The 15,217-nt window shown below is 32.1% G+C and overlaps 2 protein-coding genes across 2 annotated transcripts in view; both read left to right on the top strand.

Annotated features, from left to right (window-relative positions):
* The window catches only part of LOC106642172 (adhesion G protein-coupled receptor E3), a 238,238-nt gene that overhangs the window by 206,320 nt on the left and 16,701 nt on the right, over positions 1-15,217 (top strand). The window lies entirely within an intron of this gene.
* LOC149374310 (chymotrypsin-2-like) lies at positions 14,027-15,149 on the top strand. Its single transcript, XM_089593975.1, has 5 exons — positions 14,027-14,081; positions 14,156-14,357; positions 14,435-14,684; positions 14,774-14,914; positions 15,000-15,149. The coding sequence occupies exons 1-5, from the start codon at positions 14,027-14,029 to the stop codon at positions 15,147-15,149; spliced, it is 798 nt and encodes a 265-aa protein (XP_089450101.1).

Raw genomic sequence — 15,217 nt, 5'->3', positions numbered from 1 at the left:
TTAGTTTGGTATAGATAAAAAAATACGTGTAGGTGAGACGCTTGTGTATGTGTTGATTGCTTGGCGTATCGGTAAGTATATCTATATGCCCGACCAACTTGACTGCAATCGGTTATACAGATATACTGATATCATGCTAGGCCCACATAGTTATCAAATTTCTCGTTGGAGGGCGCCGTTTTTGCAACGCGATTGAGGCCCAGCTGACACATAATGATGTGCAAACGTAGCCGTGGGTGTTTGCTTAAAATAATTACAACGTATCATCTTATAATATTGTATCACACTGGAAGAAAAGTGGCAACAAAAAGCCAACGCGATGTTAAAAGCGTCGCATTTTAGATGATAAGTTTTATCTTCTACGCCCCCTTGCGTGAGAAAAACAAAGCGTCTACGTGAGTAACATTGAAGCTAATGTGCAGCTGAATAAAATTAAAAGCGTGTGACGTGCGCTATTGAATGACAAATGAGCGGATATTTCGTATTTATTTGTTAAAGAAAATGAATCTTTGATCTCCAACTGAAAATTTACCAAAAACTGGCGCCTCACGTGTTTTGTTGGTATAGCAAGTACATTTGTCGGTCAGCTGGATCCCTCCGTGTGTTGAGTATACCTATACGTACATAATTATTATTATATATTATCATAACAACTCGCCGCGACGCTGCGCTGGTATATAGATATACAAAACTCGATGGAAATCTGACCGACCGACTGAAAAATGCTAATGATACTAATTACCAGATCAGATTATGTTCATCACTAATTATTTTTCCACACTATAGATGGCATATAAGCTTTGCTTTGATAAGTATAAGCTCACTTGTAAAATAATAAAAAGCGTTGTTCTGCACACAGGATATTGTATTGTGGTCATTGTGAGCGATGTCGGTTAATCAAGTCCGAAAGAGGCTGTTTCGAATCAAATGTGCGTGTATGTGTATACACGACGAGGCTTGAGCACGTGTCCATTGTAACGTGTACTTACGCGCCTCCGCTGTCCATCCGTACCTACATATATCATCATCATCATCGATAGGAAGTTGAAGGTTTGAAGATCAGTCAAATGTGCGTATTGTGTAAATACAATCAGACGTATCTTCCCCATCTACTACATCGTAATCCATAGGCTCGAGAGGGTTCACGCACAATTAAATACGTACAAGAGGTGCCACTTTTTTCTGTTTCTTCGTTTATTTGTTTCTCGTTAATTCAATTACTTTTATCTTTTTTTTTTCTCATCATCAAAGTAGTCAATTTTTTTTTTCGTCTCGTCTATACATGCGTTTTTCTAAACAATCACGAGATAATACGGTTTACAATATATGGCGTCTCCCAAGTTTCTACTAATACACAAAATTAATGTATGATAATAATTCAGATAGGATTTAATTGTTCGTGCACTCCGATAGGGTATCTTTTTTGATGAACGTCAAACTAAAATTATTTTTCCAACAAATAATCAGATATTTTGTTTAATAAATTCAAACTGCAGTTTTAATTGAGAAATACTGACGAGCAATTCGTGTTTTTCTGAAAATTGTCCAGTACTGCTCGTAAAAAGATATTCCGTACGGTTATCCTGCCAGTGGCATCGGTATCTATTTCAAGAATGTGCGGAATCTGCAACAAAGTCAAACAGATAGTTTGTATACTCGCTCAGGACTCTATCGCTCGGACAACGAAAAATTTATCCGTGACAAGAAAAAACAATTAGGATTCTTTCATGACAAGCTTATCTCCAGGTATTCACTAATAACACGCATAATTGGGAGAACAAGATAAACAGCATGTCTAGATCTCTATATTACTGCTGTATAACTCTTTCATATTGTAATTATTTATTTGCGTTGAAGTACAGTGTTAATTGTATAAATTATACCAATTTAATCAACCTTGCATATAAAATATAACTCCTATTCTGTTGAAAATTGTCCAAATTAAATTATTCTAATATTTCAACTACTCACTGTTACATTTAATCATATTTAAAGATGTAAAAAATAAAATGCATAATTCCACAACAAGGTCAAACACACATTTATTGATACCGACAATAACTTGTATACTAAAGAATTTCTCGTCAAACAATACATTTCATTATTTTCTACCTCTTTATGATGGTAAAATACCTTAAAGCAACCGACTCGGATTATTTGTCCTTGAAAATCATTTCTGCGCTGATCAAAAGTCAGATTAGTTGCCCTTAATCCTTTCTTTTCATCCCAAGTTCCAAAATGACTTTTAATCAATTCTCGATCCCTTGAAATTTGGTAAACTTCGCTAAGCTCACGAGCATTTATACCAGTAATTTTCTGCACTACGAGAAATAGGCAGTTGAAAGGAATGTAGTTGTTGGAGAAAAATTCATCAGCTTTTGTTTTTTCACTCAAAAAAATCATCCATTGAATGTTGTCCGTTACAAACCACAAGGATATTTCCTAAAAGCGTATCGCACACTCAATGACTGTGATTACAAAAATAGTATAAAAACGTATGCAAATAAATAAAAACTGCTTAGCAAAAACTATCTTCAGATCGTGAAATCTGAAAAATGCTTCTTGTTTCTTTAATCAAGTTCACGACTACAAACATTTTTTATCAAAACAAAACAACCAAAATTAACATAATGCTAACTTTAAGAAACTGTTTCATCTCTTCGGAGTCATTCATTAGCACGATTAAGGTATTCTGCAATTCAGAAGTATCAATTTTCATCTAGAAAAAGAAGTATCAGAGAACGTTAGTGGCATATAAATATTTTAATAAATGATCAGTACTTATTACGAAAATCATTCAATAATTCTAGTATGATTGTCTGTCAAATCATGCATGTATTAGATGAACTGAATGCATAAAAATGATGGTTCTTCCTCGAGTAGAAATTTTTATGTTTTACATAAATGAGAATGTCATATATAATACATTGTAAGGCCATCATCACACGTAACAGCGCAATGTATAAAATATTTTTATGCTTGCAGAGCCCAAAGATTTTAATTCAAGGACTATCTTGTGTACAAATATACAAATAAAGCTGTTTTTCTTCTTATGGACCAAATAATCAAGTATATAATCACTTTCATACGCAGCACAAGACAAACTTGACTTTTTATGCTAATAATTATTTTTACCCCGTCAAATAGTAATGTAATGCGTCCAACTACTTTTATTTTTAAATAAAAGCCACTGTGTACTGATAATGCCTGAAAAAGATCTCGGTGATCCTTTTTAAAATGTACAATTAAATAATATTAAATGTTTTGTTCAGAGATTTTTTTTAAGTCAAAAAAATGTATCCAGTTGCTAACTAAAAGTTGTGTTTCATTACCCTTGATTTAAAGACTTCTATATGATTAAAACATATTTTTACCATCGCCAAATAGATTTTCATAGTATCAATAAGTTTATTAAACACATGGTATGGATTGAAAAAAAAAATTGAAAAAATTTGGGTGCGCACAACCGCGCTTGAGCCAGGTATTAGCTTACCTGTCATCCCTAGTAGTTGTAATTACAATCTTCTAACACCCTAAGTGAGGCTCCTGGCTCAGTTTCCCTATCCTACTTTCTATCTGACCCTACAACCCCTCAATGTGCTACTTATGATTCTACCTTAGATCTAGGATTAACTCTACCTTATTTCTATTTTTCTTATTCTATCTTACACCTATATTCTTATTCTACATTATTTCTAATTATTATTCTAATTATTCTACCTTAAGATCTATTCTTATTGTTCTACCTTACATCTAGTCTTACTACTCTACCTTAAATCTATGATTTTTAATTCTACATTAAAATCTATTTGCTTACTGACTAAGGCTTATAGATTAATTAATTTCTACCCAACACCGCTTAAAACTATGTCGGAAGTTGGTCTCGAACCCGAACCCCCTGGCAACTCAATATCTGATAGCTAAAGCTTTCATACGCATTTAACCACGCAGCTACTGAGCTCTTGCTGCCTGGCTTGTTTAATAGTAAATTTCAAGCATTAGTTTGGTATAGATAAAAAATGCGTGTAGGTGAGACGCTTGTGAATGTGTTGATTGCTTGGCGTATCGGTAAGTATATCTATATGCCCGACCAACTTGACTGCAATCGGTTATACAGATATACTGATATCATGCTAGACGTACGCCCAAATCGTTCTTAAATTCCTCATCAGAGGACGTTCTTTTGACGTCGAGACTGGTTAACACGTAATGGATAATTTGTAAACGGAACAGTGAGTATACACATCTCAAATAATGACAATCTACCATTTTGAAATACATTGGAAGAAAAACGGCAACATAAAGCTCTTCGGATGCCATAAACGACTTATTTTAGAGGGCAATTTCCAAGTTTCTCCTAATAAACACAATTGGGATATAATTATAGTTTTGCATAGGGCTACATCACACAAGGTTTGTATATTTTTAACTTACAAAAAATGTTCTTCGTCTGTTGAATTGTCGTTAGGCGAGAAACTTGTGAATGTGTTAATTGCTAAGCGTATCGGTAAGTATATCTCGAGTTATTGTTTGTATGGGACGTGCGTTTAAGACCGCTGAGGTGTAATATGGCTTTTTTATGCAACATTAATATTTCGTGAGCACGAAGAGAAAGGAATTTAATTTCCATAAAAATAAATGTGTATTAAAGTATGCAATGAAAAGAAAACTTGTCTCGTCTTCTCGCGCTAAGACATTGTGTTTTTATTTAAATAATCCGCCAAATAAGTTACATATGTTTTTATTTTCTGTATTAACAAAATCGAATTTTAAATACGCGAAGTTGACGTAATACTTTTTTAAGGTGTGCAGGAGGCTGACAATATTTTTTTGCGTTAGGTATAAACATTTATATTTTACAGAAACAATGAAGCTCACAAGTAAAAGTATCGACCAGTGCAAGATTTCATTGTTAAAATGCTGTAGAATCTTTTGTGAAAAATAGGTACATGAAAATAAAATATTGTCACAAGTGCACATGATACACTCATAAATAATTAAATAATTTATTTCAAAAACATACTTCTCTAGTATATTGTGCATGTCGAAATCTCCAAAAAATTTGATATTTCTTGGTGGAAATTTTGTTGGATTTGGACCCAAGGTTTATTTTCTTCGTATTGGTCCATAGGGACCAATTTAGCCAGTGGCACCCTGTTTTTTGCCCAAGACAAATCGACGTCGAAAAAAATAGTAGCTCTAAAATAGGCAAAGTTCGGTAAAAGGAATGGTTGTACTTTTATATTAATACACTTGTTCAGTACATACTTATAATATCCAATCGAATAGCAATGTCAGGAGATTTGAAGGAAAAGTTAGAAATACAAAGCTAAAAATTTGTTGTCCTTCTCCTCAAGCACTGGTTCAGCTGACAAAGTCAATTAAGTCAGTAATCAGTTGTGGTGTAAATTTTCAAAAGCTTCGAAAGCCCTGTATATATGTAATTATCCACACGACAGCGAAAAAGTTAAAAATCAACACCGAAGCCTGCACTATTAAAAAATAAAGGAAGATAACATACCACTCGATATAAATTAAAAAGACAATTCACTTATTCTAGATAAAATTTCTGTTCACTAATGAATATTATTTCTTGGGGAAATCGGATACGTATACGTCTAGGTCATTGAACTATTCTTTCAAATTTAAAGGTGTGAGGAAATGCACAAAAAAATATCCCACTTATGTCTCCCATTTGAATGAAAATAATTGTTATATATATCATGTATACAGATACAATTTCAACATGTAAACTGCAGAAAAAGGGTGTCATTCTCACTAAAACCCGTGTTCAAAATTTTTTCCTCATAGTACATGGTATTACAAGTAAAATGAGCCCGATTCCAGACGTGTGCCTCGGTAACATTTTTTTTTTCATTAAAACGGGGAACATAAACATCTAAATATTTAAAAAGTAATATAAAATATAATATAATATTAAAAAATTATTTAAAAAGTTTTTGAGTTTGATACCACTACGTACACTACCATATAAGGTATGTGTACGATCGAAAAAAATGTAGATCTAGAAAAAAAATAATTAAAAAAAAACTTTAAATAATACAAACTTTCCACATTTTTATATGTTTTTTAAGACTCGTTTGATAATCTGAAAACCAAAGAAAATATTTCAGTATAATTGAAAACATCGGTTTTTTTTTGCTACAACTAATGTTTTAGATTTCTGCAGGATCGGGGAAAATTTGTAGAGTATACAGTTATATATAAAATGTAATTATTGTGGTCTAAATAACGGTGATTCACAAAAAACAGGTGAAAAACATTTTAATAGTGATTATATTGATTAAAAAAAAAAATTTGTTTAAACTTGTACGAATATAGTTATACTTTTTGCTCAGGTAAGAAATATGGCCGTGCCTTGGATGAAAAAATTAAATTTTTCACATTTTAGCCAGTTAAATTTTTGTACGAGTTTAATTTTAGTACATTTTAACTTACAATTATAATTAATGCAATCAATTTTATAAGATTTTTTTTGTGATTTCATAAATAACAATAGTTCAGATTAACTGATTTTTAATTTCATTTTTTCGTTTAGACTGCGTTATTCATTAAATTCTTTTTGACTACACAAGTAATTCAAACCTACTCGAAATTACAAAAAAAAAACTCCAGAGCATGAAAAATATAAAATTGACTCCAACGGATGAGCTGCGAAACTCAACGAGAGAAGCCCATCCATACATACTTTTAATTAAAGAACGTAAAATAAAACTTCTGCCCATTTGCATCGGGGATTAAAAACGGAACAGAACCATTTTCTCCCCCTACCAATGTGACTCCGAATTTTTTTTTTAAATGAGCCAGCACTACTGCAACCACTAAAGCAGTATGTAATATAACGAGAGCAACACGAGGAAAAAAATAGAGACGGAAGTCGGGGAAAAAGGGTCAACGTAGAAGCTACCAAATGACAAAAGCCGGAAAGCGTTAAGCAGCTTACATGCGCTGGGATACGTTAAAAGACCAAAGTGGCGGGTTTTATGTTTGTTATTTACGAGAAAATCGATGCATGTTGCTCCACAGTAGCCACGACTATACCTATGACGAGATCGACGCTCATACCTATCTGTATGATAAAAATGCGTATCACAAATACAAACTATTTGTAAAATTATAACTTTTTCTTTGCGCATTGTGAGCAAATTTTTTTCATTACATTATTTTTAACGGTCATGGGAAAGATTTTTTTTAAATTTTGAATTACAACGCGTCAAAGTATGGAGTGACATCACTTCGTGGGAGAAAAATCCAAATAATAAACGAGAGAATTAAAAGTTCGATGTATCTCGTAAGTACCAGACTTTATCCAATCTACTGAAATAGTGTTTACGTTGAGTTGTAACTTAAATATCTGTGTGATAAAAATAAAAATAAAACTAAACACTTTTTTTTTAATTTTGAAAATTAAATTTTTCATACGTGGCCATGCCATGTGTCATCGACAGATCTGATATTCGTATTCCAAAAAAACAACCCCCACAGGCGTTAAAAACTCTAGTCAAAAAAGCCCGCATCATCGTTACAGCCGGATTTACAAAGGTATAAATAATAACAATGACAATGCGGCACACGTGCAAGCTCTTGGATGCACATTTTGAAGCGTCAATCTTTTTTTCAGCGAAAATAACGCGAGCAGAGCTACATAAACGAGGGCGTGCTTTTGACCTATTTCGCTTGTGGCTTTTCCCCGACAATTTTTCCTTACGCACTCGTCACCTCTTTTTCATCACGCAAAGTCGCTGAAAGCACACGAAGAGCCTGAATTTCATCTGCAAAATTTTTTATTGAATCAACTTGAATGTGCCCTTTTGACTCTCAACCTCCTTCCTGCCACCACACTGTTATTGAATGTGAGGCTATTTCTTGCTGTCACGCATTTATACGAATCATGATATGAAATTGAAAAGGAAAGTGCTCAGCGGTTATTGCTGCTTGCTCACTCAAATTTATCCTGACATTACTTGTCATTGTCCGATTATCTAATTTTTCTTTACTTTAATTAAGTCAAGATTCTTTTTTTCTACATCAAGTAATTTTTTTATTTATTTATTTATTTCTTTTTTTTTTTTTTTTTTTTCACGAAAAAGAGACCGATTTTACTCCTGTTTTTGGGATTTAATAGTATAGTTTTCATCACTTCAACGCATGAGGGGACCTTTTGATCGCCTCGCAATATAGATGCGCGTCAATAGAGATCGCTATTTTTTCTACCGAGGGAGCAACAAGCGTTCAAATGTCACGTAAAATGCCCGAGGTGGAAAACATTTTTTACAGCTTTCCGTTACGTTGAAAGCTGGCATTTTTCACGTGGACTTTCCTAGCCGAGCAAACTTTTTGGGGTAGAAAGAGCATTAACAATGACGGGTTGTCCTAAATGCACCACGAATTCAAAATAGTGGAAAAGCTACTACAAAAAAATTTTCATACATGTATACGATTTTTTTCATGTACTGAAAAGTAGAGATAGTTTTTATCGTACCTATGCATGATTGATAAAAACCGGAGTGACAAAGCATATGTTTTTTATTCCAAAATATTTTTGATCTGTCTTTTAATTCAGTATGCAAGAAATTAATAAAAAAAATTTTTAAACTCACGTAATACATTTGCAATAAATAGCATTATCATTTATAACAAATGTTTTTGTGAGAAAAAATATTTTTAGCTAATCTAAAAATCGGTTAAAAATCTATTACAAGATTCCACCCATATTACGACTTACAGACAGACAGCATGCACACAGTAAAAGTTTATTAAAAGCTTATATAAATTGTATGTTTAAATACTCACTGAAAAAATATTCACATTAAGTTTGAGTGGTCTGAAATATATATATATATATATATATATATATATATATAAATGATGTATCTTCAGGATTCTTAAAATGCCCTTTGAACTATTCTTTTTTTATTCATAATATTATTACTCAAAGTCATAGTGGTCACATTAAAAAGTATCTACGCAAGGCACCACTATGAAAGTAATATTTAATTTTTAAAAATATAGAAAAATTTACTTTAATCTTTTTTCAATATCTAACTAATGTATTTGTCAGATATTTAAAATGTATGATACTGATATCAAGTAATAAAGCAAATAAATGTAAAAAATATTAAAAGATATATAATTAAACAAAAAATGTATTATTTTGTGAAAAGTAATTTTTTCACAAACGCTAAAATAAATATTAAAAAATTTTACCATAAAAATCATAAACAAACTTTAAGTAATGTTAATTGTACAAACACTATGATAGCTATTATAACAGTAGATTGTATAAGATTGTTTGAAAAAATCTTCTAAAATCATAATAAATATTTTTACAAACACAAAAAAATATGAAACAATACGTACTGCTTATTTTGTATTTTATTTTACTTTACTTCGGTGAGCGAAAATTAAATATTTTATCAAATAGAACAACATTTTGCGCAAAGTAAAATTATAATTTTATGGTAAGTCTCTTGAAGGATCATGAATATTCATAAATGCAAAACTTTTAATCTAAAAAAATATCATCCAAATACATACAAACTTTGAATTTTAGACTCCTTATTTTTCATTAAATCATAACGAAGATACGAATTTACTGGGAGTGAGATTAGTGTAAGTGACGATAAAAATAGAGTCTGAGGTTACAAATAAAAAACGCAAAAGCGCTTATTCTTAATTACATTCTAGTCACTTAATTGCAAGTTACCTTTTAAATGTAAAAGAATTACCAGGCAAGCTCAAGTGTACATAAAAATTGAAGTGATGTATAAAGATTTATTATCAGCTGATTTATTATCTTGAAAAAATTTCAACAGATAAAAATGATTAATTACTTCGTGTTTATTTATTTTTTAATCAGTTTATTTACAATCAATCGTTCAGCTTTACATTTACACATGATGATTGAATGACGTACTATAGCATATCAAGCAGACATGACGTGCAATAAAACTCGCAACGTAATTAAACATATTAAGTAGAACTACTATGTGAAAGTAATTAGAAAAAAGGGGTTCCTAATAAAATGAGTAAGAATTCGGAAAAAGCAGCTTGAAACAAATTGGGACACTATGGATTCGAAAAGATAAGAATTTGAAATTAAAATATTTGGATGGCTGAACGTTTTTTAATTATAAACACACTTCTTATGTTGTTGAGCCTATTTTATAAATACACAGTAAGAGATGTAACAGTGGAAATTATTAAATATGTACTCCTTTATTTGACTAATATTGATACTATTTTATCGTTTCTTCCAATTTTAACTTTTTCGTTCACAATAATATCACAGAAAATAAGAATTGTAGAAAAAATGTTGGCTAAAAAATTATGAAGTAATGTTTTCCAGTTGTAAAACGATGTCGTTTTATAGATTACTAAAAATACTGGGTTTTTACTGCATTAATTAATTAGTTAATTAATTATTTTCTTATTTTTTATTTTTTTCTAATAATAATAACCTAACCGTAATTTCTTGCAATTCCCACACTCCAGAATATCTTAGTATTAATAAAAGCATTTCACAATTCCTCATCTTATAAATTTTGTTCAAAACTTAATGCCTTTATCATAATTAAAAAAATAATAAATACTTAAAAGTTTCAATTTATTAAACACAGTACAGATTTTGACAGAGAATAAACCAGTAGCGATGGCCTGGAAAGTATACCAATATTACCAACCACATCCAATCGTACTTCAGATAAGTAATACGTAATGATATGATCCCTTGGAGATCAAGTACAAAATCCTCGAACGAGCTCGATTCGACTGAACATGTATTTTCAATGATAATATTTCGCGATTGCCAGAAACTACTACAAATATTAATCGGCTTTATAGGGAGCAGGCCTACATAGAAAGATCCAATGCTGTGTATTTCCATTATAATGCGCGTATACGCTAAAGATCTTACTAGACTCTATTGGCCAATCCCAAAATTATCTTACCAAACTCCACGTAGATGGGGAGGACAAAAATTATCTGTGTAACATTCTCATTCAAGTCCAAGGCATGTGTACAGATTCATGCTTCTGGAATATATGGCGTAGCTTGCATGTTGTGAGCTTTTCATCGATATACAACGAATTTCTTTGAACAATTGTTTATCCATTGCATATCTGAGGCTTTATTATTATTGATATTTTGCATTCGGTCACTCGGCTTTGTTTATTATGCTCGTGGAGTTGTAAGTTTCTTCGTCCGCCTGTTTGCGTTTCGAGTGGGGCAAGAAATAATTGCGTATGAATAATTCAATCGATCGCTAATCATTTGATGTCATTGAATAAAGGTCCCGGTAAAGATATACGAATATTCCAAGAACACCAGTGATTGCAGCTTTATCGCAATCGGTAAGAATTTAATGCTGATTTGATGTTTTAAGAGCGTCAAATTCCTCGCACGTGACGAATACGTCCAAATCAAAACATGGACCATACATGAACATTGATCTTGTACCAATACTAAGATACTTTTAGATTTTAGCAATATTTGATATGAGCCTGCTCAGTATAAATTTCAACTAAATGTTGACTTAACTTGATACAAAGTAGCACGTACAGATGTGTGAGATACAGCTCAATTATACCCATTCAAATGCAAATAATACAGTACTTGCACAAGAAATTGGAAGCGATCAAAGAAATTTTTGATTGAAAAATAAGCGTACTAAATTTTTGTACTGACATCGAAACATGATTTTTAATGTGTGGTCGTAATAACTATTCAATAAATCAGAAAAAATATTAAAAACAGTTGAAATATTTTCAATGCAAAAATTATTCTGAATTACAATGTATGTTTCGTTAGTAATTTTTTATTTTCAAGTTATATGGGAACTATAAACTGTTACAATTAAAAATCTTAGTTTCCAAAATACTATTCAAAGTTAACTTCAACATTTTCTTTATTTTTTTAATGTATAAAACTCCAACTATATAATTTGTATTGTCTACGGACATAATTATTTTCGTGCACAAGTGTACATCTATGTCAAATATTGCATAAATACAAATATGCACGTTTTTTATCTTACCAAACAATTTCGATCAACTGTCGAAGTATATAATTATTAACTCTATTGTAAAGTGCAGAGTATTAATATAGCATACATTTTTTTCAAACCTGGATGTTTTAATGATTATTAAAAATGGATTTAATTCAACTTAAAGCTGAATGAAGCTTCTATTTTATTAATGTCACTGTCAATAAAAAAAATATTGCCAGGAAAAATTATTAATTATAGGGAACAATTAATTTGACAGAATTTACATACTATAATAGTGACTCTTAAAAAGTAACACTTAAAAAGTAGCGAAATCGATTTTCCTTCCATTATCACATCTACATTATTGAGACCGTTTCCGCTTGAAAATGAGTTAAACAAATTTTTTTATGATACTTAACATCCTTATAAATATTGGTAAAGGTATTCTCCAATTTCTCTGATCGTAGAAACATAACCTCTAAAGTATACGATTAGTATATTACGTCACGAGGCCGTAAAGTGGCTGATGTACGGCGGCAGCGAGTGTGTCGCCTAAGGCGAAGCCGATTTATCATTGTTATTATATTAATAGATATTAGACATCAATTATCATGTACTTCCAAATTTATTGTTACTATGTATAAAGTACATCTATTTGCCTCCTGGTCGGTGTGAAAAAATATAATATAAAAAAAAAGTAAGGCTTGAGGTCGTATTATAAAGTCAAGTTTGAAAAAAAATCAAATGCAAACAATGGGAGTGCATTGCAACACATACGGGGGGACAGTGGTGGGCACAGTGGGGGGGGGGGTGTTCAACCCAACCTTTATTGGGTTGAAAACACGTAGAAGTAATACGAAGTTTTTCCTGATTTGTGGAGGGTGGTGGAGGGGCAATGCGGGGTCTTTCAGGGGGCGGTGGAGGGGAAGTGGGGAATATTTTGGGAGGTGGTGGAGGGGCAGTGGGGTTTATATGGAATTCCCCACACATTTAGCTTTATAATGTAGGAGGATATATGCGTAAGGACAAGTCATGTATTAAATTGTTTAATACTTAAGTAATCATAATTTAGAAACTTTACAAGGATACATCACCTTATTCGAATTCTTTTTTGTGGACATTTTTACGCAGCAATCACGCAGTACTTGTCTACTTTGTTCCTATTTATAAAACTTAAAACATAATATTTTTGTTATTTTCCAAGCTCAATCAATAAAAATACAATAGCAAGAAACATTACAGATCCAAAAGAATTGATGCAGAGTATTGCAGAGTGCTGATTTAAATAATTAAAGACGTATTTAAAAATCAGGAATAAAACAACGAGTTTAAACAGTCTTATAAATATTATTTATATTTATATTACTTATCCTAATACGTTCATCATTAATAATAATAATAATAATAATAATAATAATAATAATAATAATAGTAATGATAATAACAACAATAATAATACTTAATAAAAATTTATTAAACCACAGGAATACTCAGATTCTTACAAATATTCACAATTAAATATTCTTGTACCATGGTTGATCTTATACGAGTATTTTATAGTTTAACAATAATGAATAACAATAATATAGTTTAACAATATCCAGCTTTCTAAATAATGATTGAATTTTGCACATAATTAGAGATTTTTTTTTTTAATAAGTAAATTTTGAAAATTTTTGTAACGAATGCGATAGTTTGCAGTCAACACGATCTTGATAAAAAAATGCCCTCATAAGAAATTAACTGAATTATGGTACATCTAGGAGGTAAAAACTATAATTGACAGGATAAATTAATTCTCATTTCAATGTGATTAAAACAAACAGAATAAATCTAAAGTAAGGAATCCATCGAGGATTACTAGGTATCGCATTCAAATCTGAGATGTTTCTTTATCGGGCATTTTGAAAGGCTTCATCCTTCCCACGTTTATTGATGATGTATTGAAATCTAGATTAAAAAATAAATATAAATACGAAGCACAAGAAATGCAAATTATTTTAATTGGAAAATTGTGCAATGAAGAACAGCTGTTTGATTGTGACTTTGGTCATCTGCGTAGCTTCGGCATACGGTGAGTTTTTGAATTTTTATTTTTTTTATTTTGTATACATTACACAAATGTTTGAAGTGTTATAATTTCCTTAGGTCTTGGTGAAATTACCTACAAAAACTTACTGTCGAAAAATCAATGTTCAAGTTCCTTGGGTCCTCGTGTGGTTGGAGGTAAGAAAGCTCCTGAGGGAGCTTTCCCATACCAAGTTTCCCTCCGCCAATTTAACAAACACTTTTGTGGGGGAGCAATTATCAATGACCAATGGATTCTGACAGCTGCGCATTGCCTCGTTGGGTAAATAAGACCGAAAATACAATCTCAACTGAAAATGTTGAAAAATACTTTAAGCATCTTTGTAACTCGTGTCTTAGCCGCGAGGAGAACCTGATAGAAGTTTACGTTGGCTCGAACGTTCTAAGCGGTGACGGAGACTTTTACCAATCTGCCAAAGTGATTGCACACGAGGACTACGATAGTAAAAGAGTAAGAAATGACATTGGCCTGATCAAACTTTCCAAGACCATCGAGTTCAAAACATCTGTGGAGGCCGTTCAGTTGCCCACTTTTGACATGCTCAAACACAACCATCCAGCTATTATTTCGGGCTGGGGATACCTGAAGGTGAGTCGTCTTATTTCGAAAACGAATCAACAAAACATTAAATGGCTCCCAATCATTGGATAAAAATTTATTGATAACATAACTTTTAGAAAGGAGGCACTACTCCTGAATACCTGCAGTACCTGTCCACCTGTCTGATCAAGCAGGACAACTGCCAAAGGCGAATGCCCATGGCCCTGCACAAAGGATACATTTGTGCTTTTACTCGTTACAACCAGGGCCCCTGCAACGTAAGTCGAACCCATCATTTTCGTCATTTTGATTGCATTTTCATTTTACCACACGGACCGAGCTTGAATCGTGGATTTTTCACAGGGGGACTCTGGTGGTCCGTTGGTTTCCGACGGTGCTTTGGTTGGCGTCGTGTCATTCGCCATCTCTGGCTGTGCCCAAGGTTTTCCGGATGTCTACACACGCGTTTACCACTACTTGGACTGGATCAATCAAAAAGTCGACAACTTTTGAATAGCAATACTTGTTCTCCCTTTTCGACAAACTTACTAACAGATCATCCTTCAGTAAGCGTGAAAATC

Source organism: Copidosoma floridanum, unplaced genomic scaffold, assembly GCF_036245765.1.
Source record: "Copidosoma floridanum isolate Cflo_tuat_1 unplaced genomic scaffold, Cflo_Japanese_pri ptg000020l, whole genome shotgun sequence".
NCBI lineage: Eukaryota > Metazoa > Arthropoda > Insecta > Hymenoptera > Encyrtidae > Copidosoma > Copidosoma floridanum.
Note: the sequence above shows the minus strand (reverse complement) of the source record. Positions and strands in the feature narration are given on the sequence as shown.

Bases quoted from the DNA above. Each gene is read 5' to 3' on its own strand.
- LOC149374310 (XM_089593975.1), top strand. From the start codon at position 14,027: ATGAAGAACAGCTGTTTGATTGTGACTTTGGTCATCTGCGTAGCTTCG. The intron at 14,082-14,155 runs GTGAGTTTTTGA...TAATTTCCTTAG, and splicing joins CTGCGTAGCTTCGGCATACG to GTCTTGGTGAAATTACCTAC. The intron at 14,358-14,434 runs GTAAATAAGACC...CTCGTGTCTTAG, and splicing joins GCTGCGCATTGCCTCGTTGG to CCGCGAGGAGAACCTGATAG.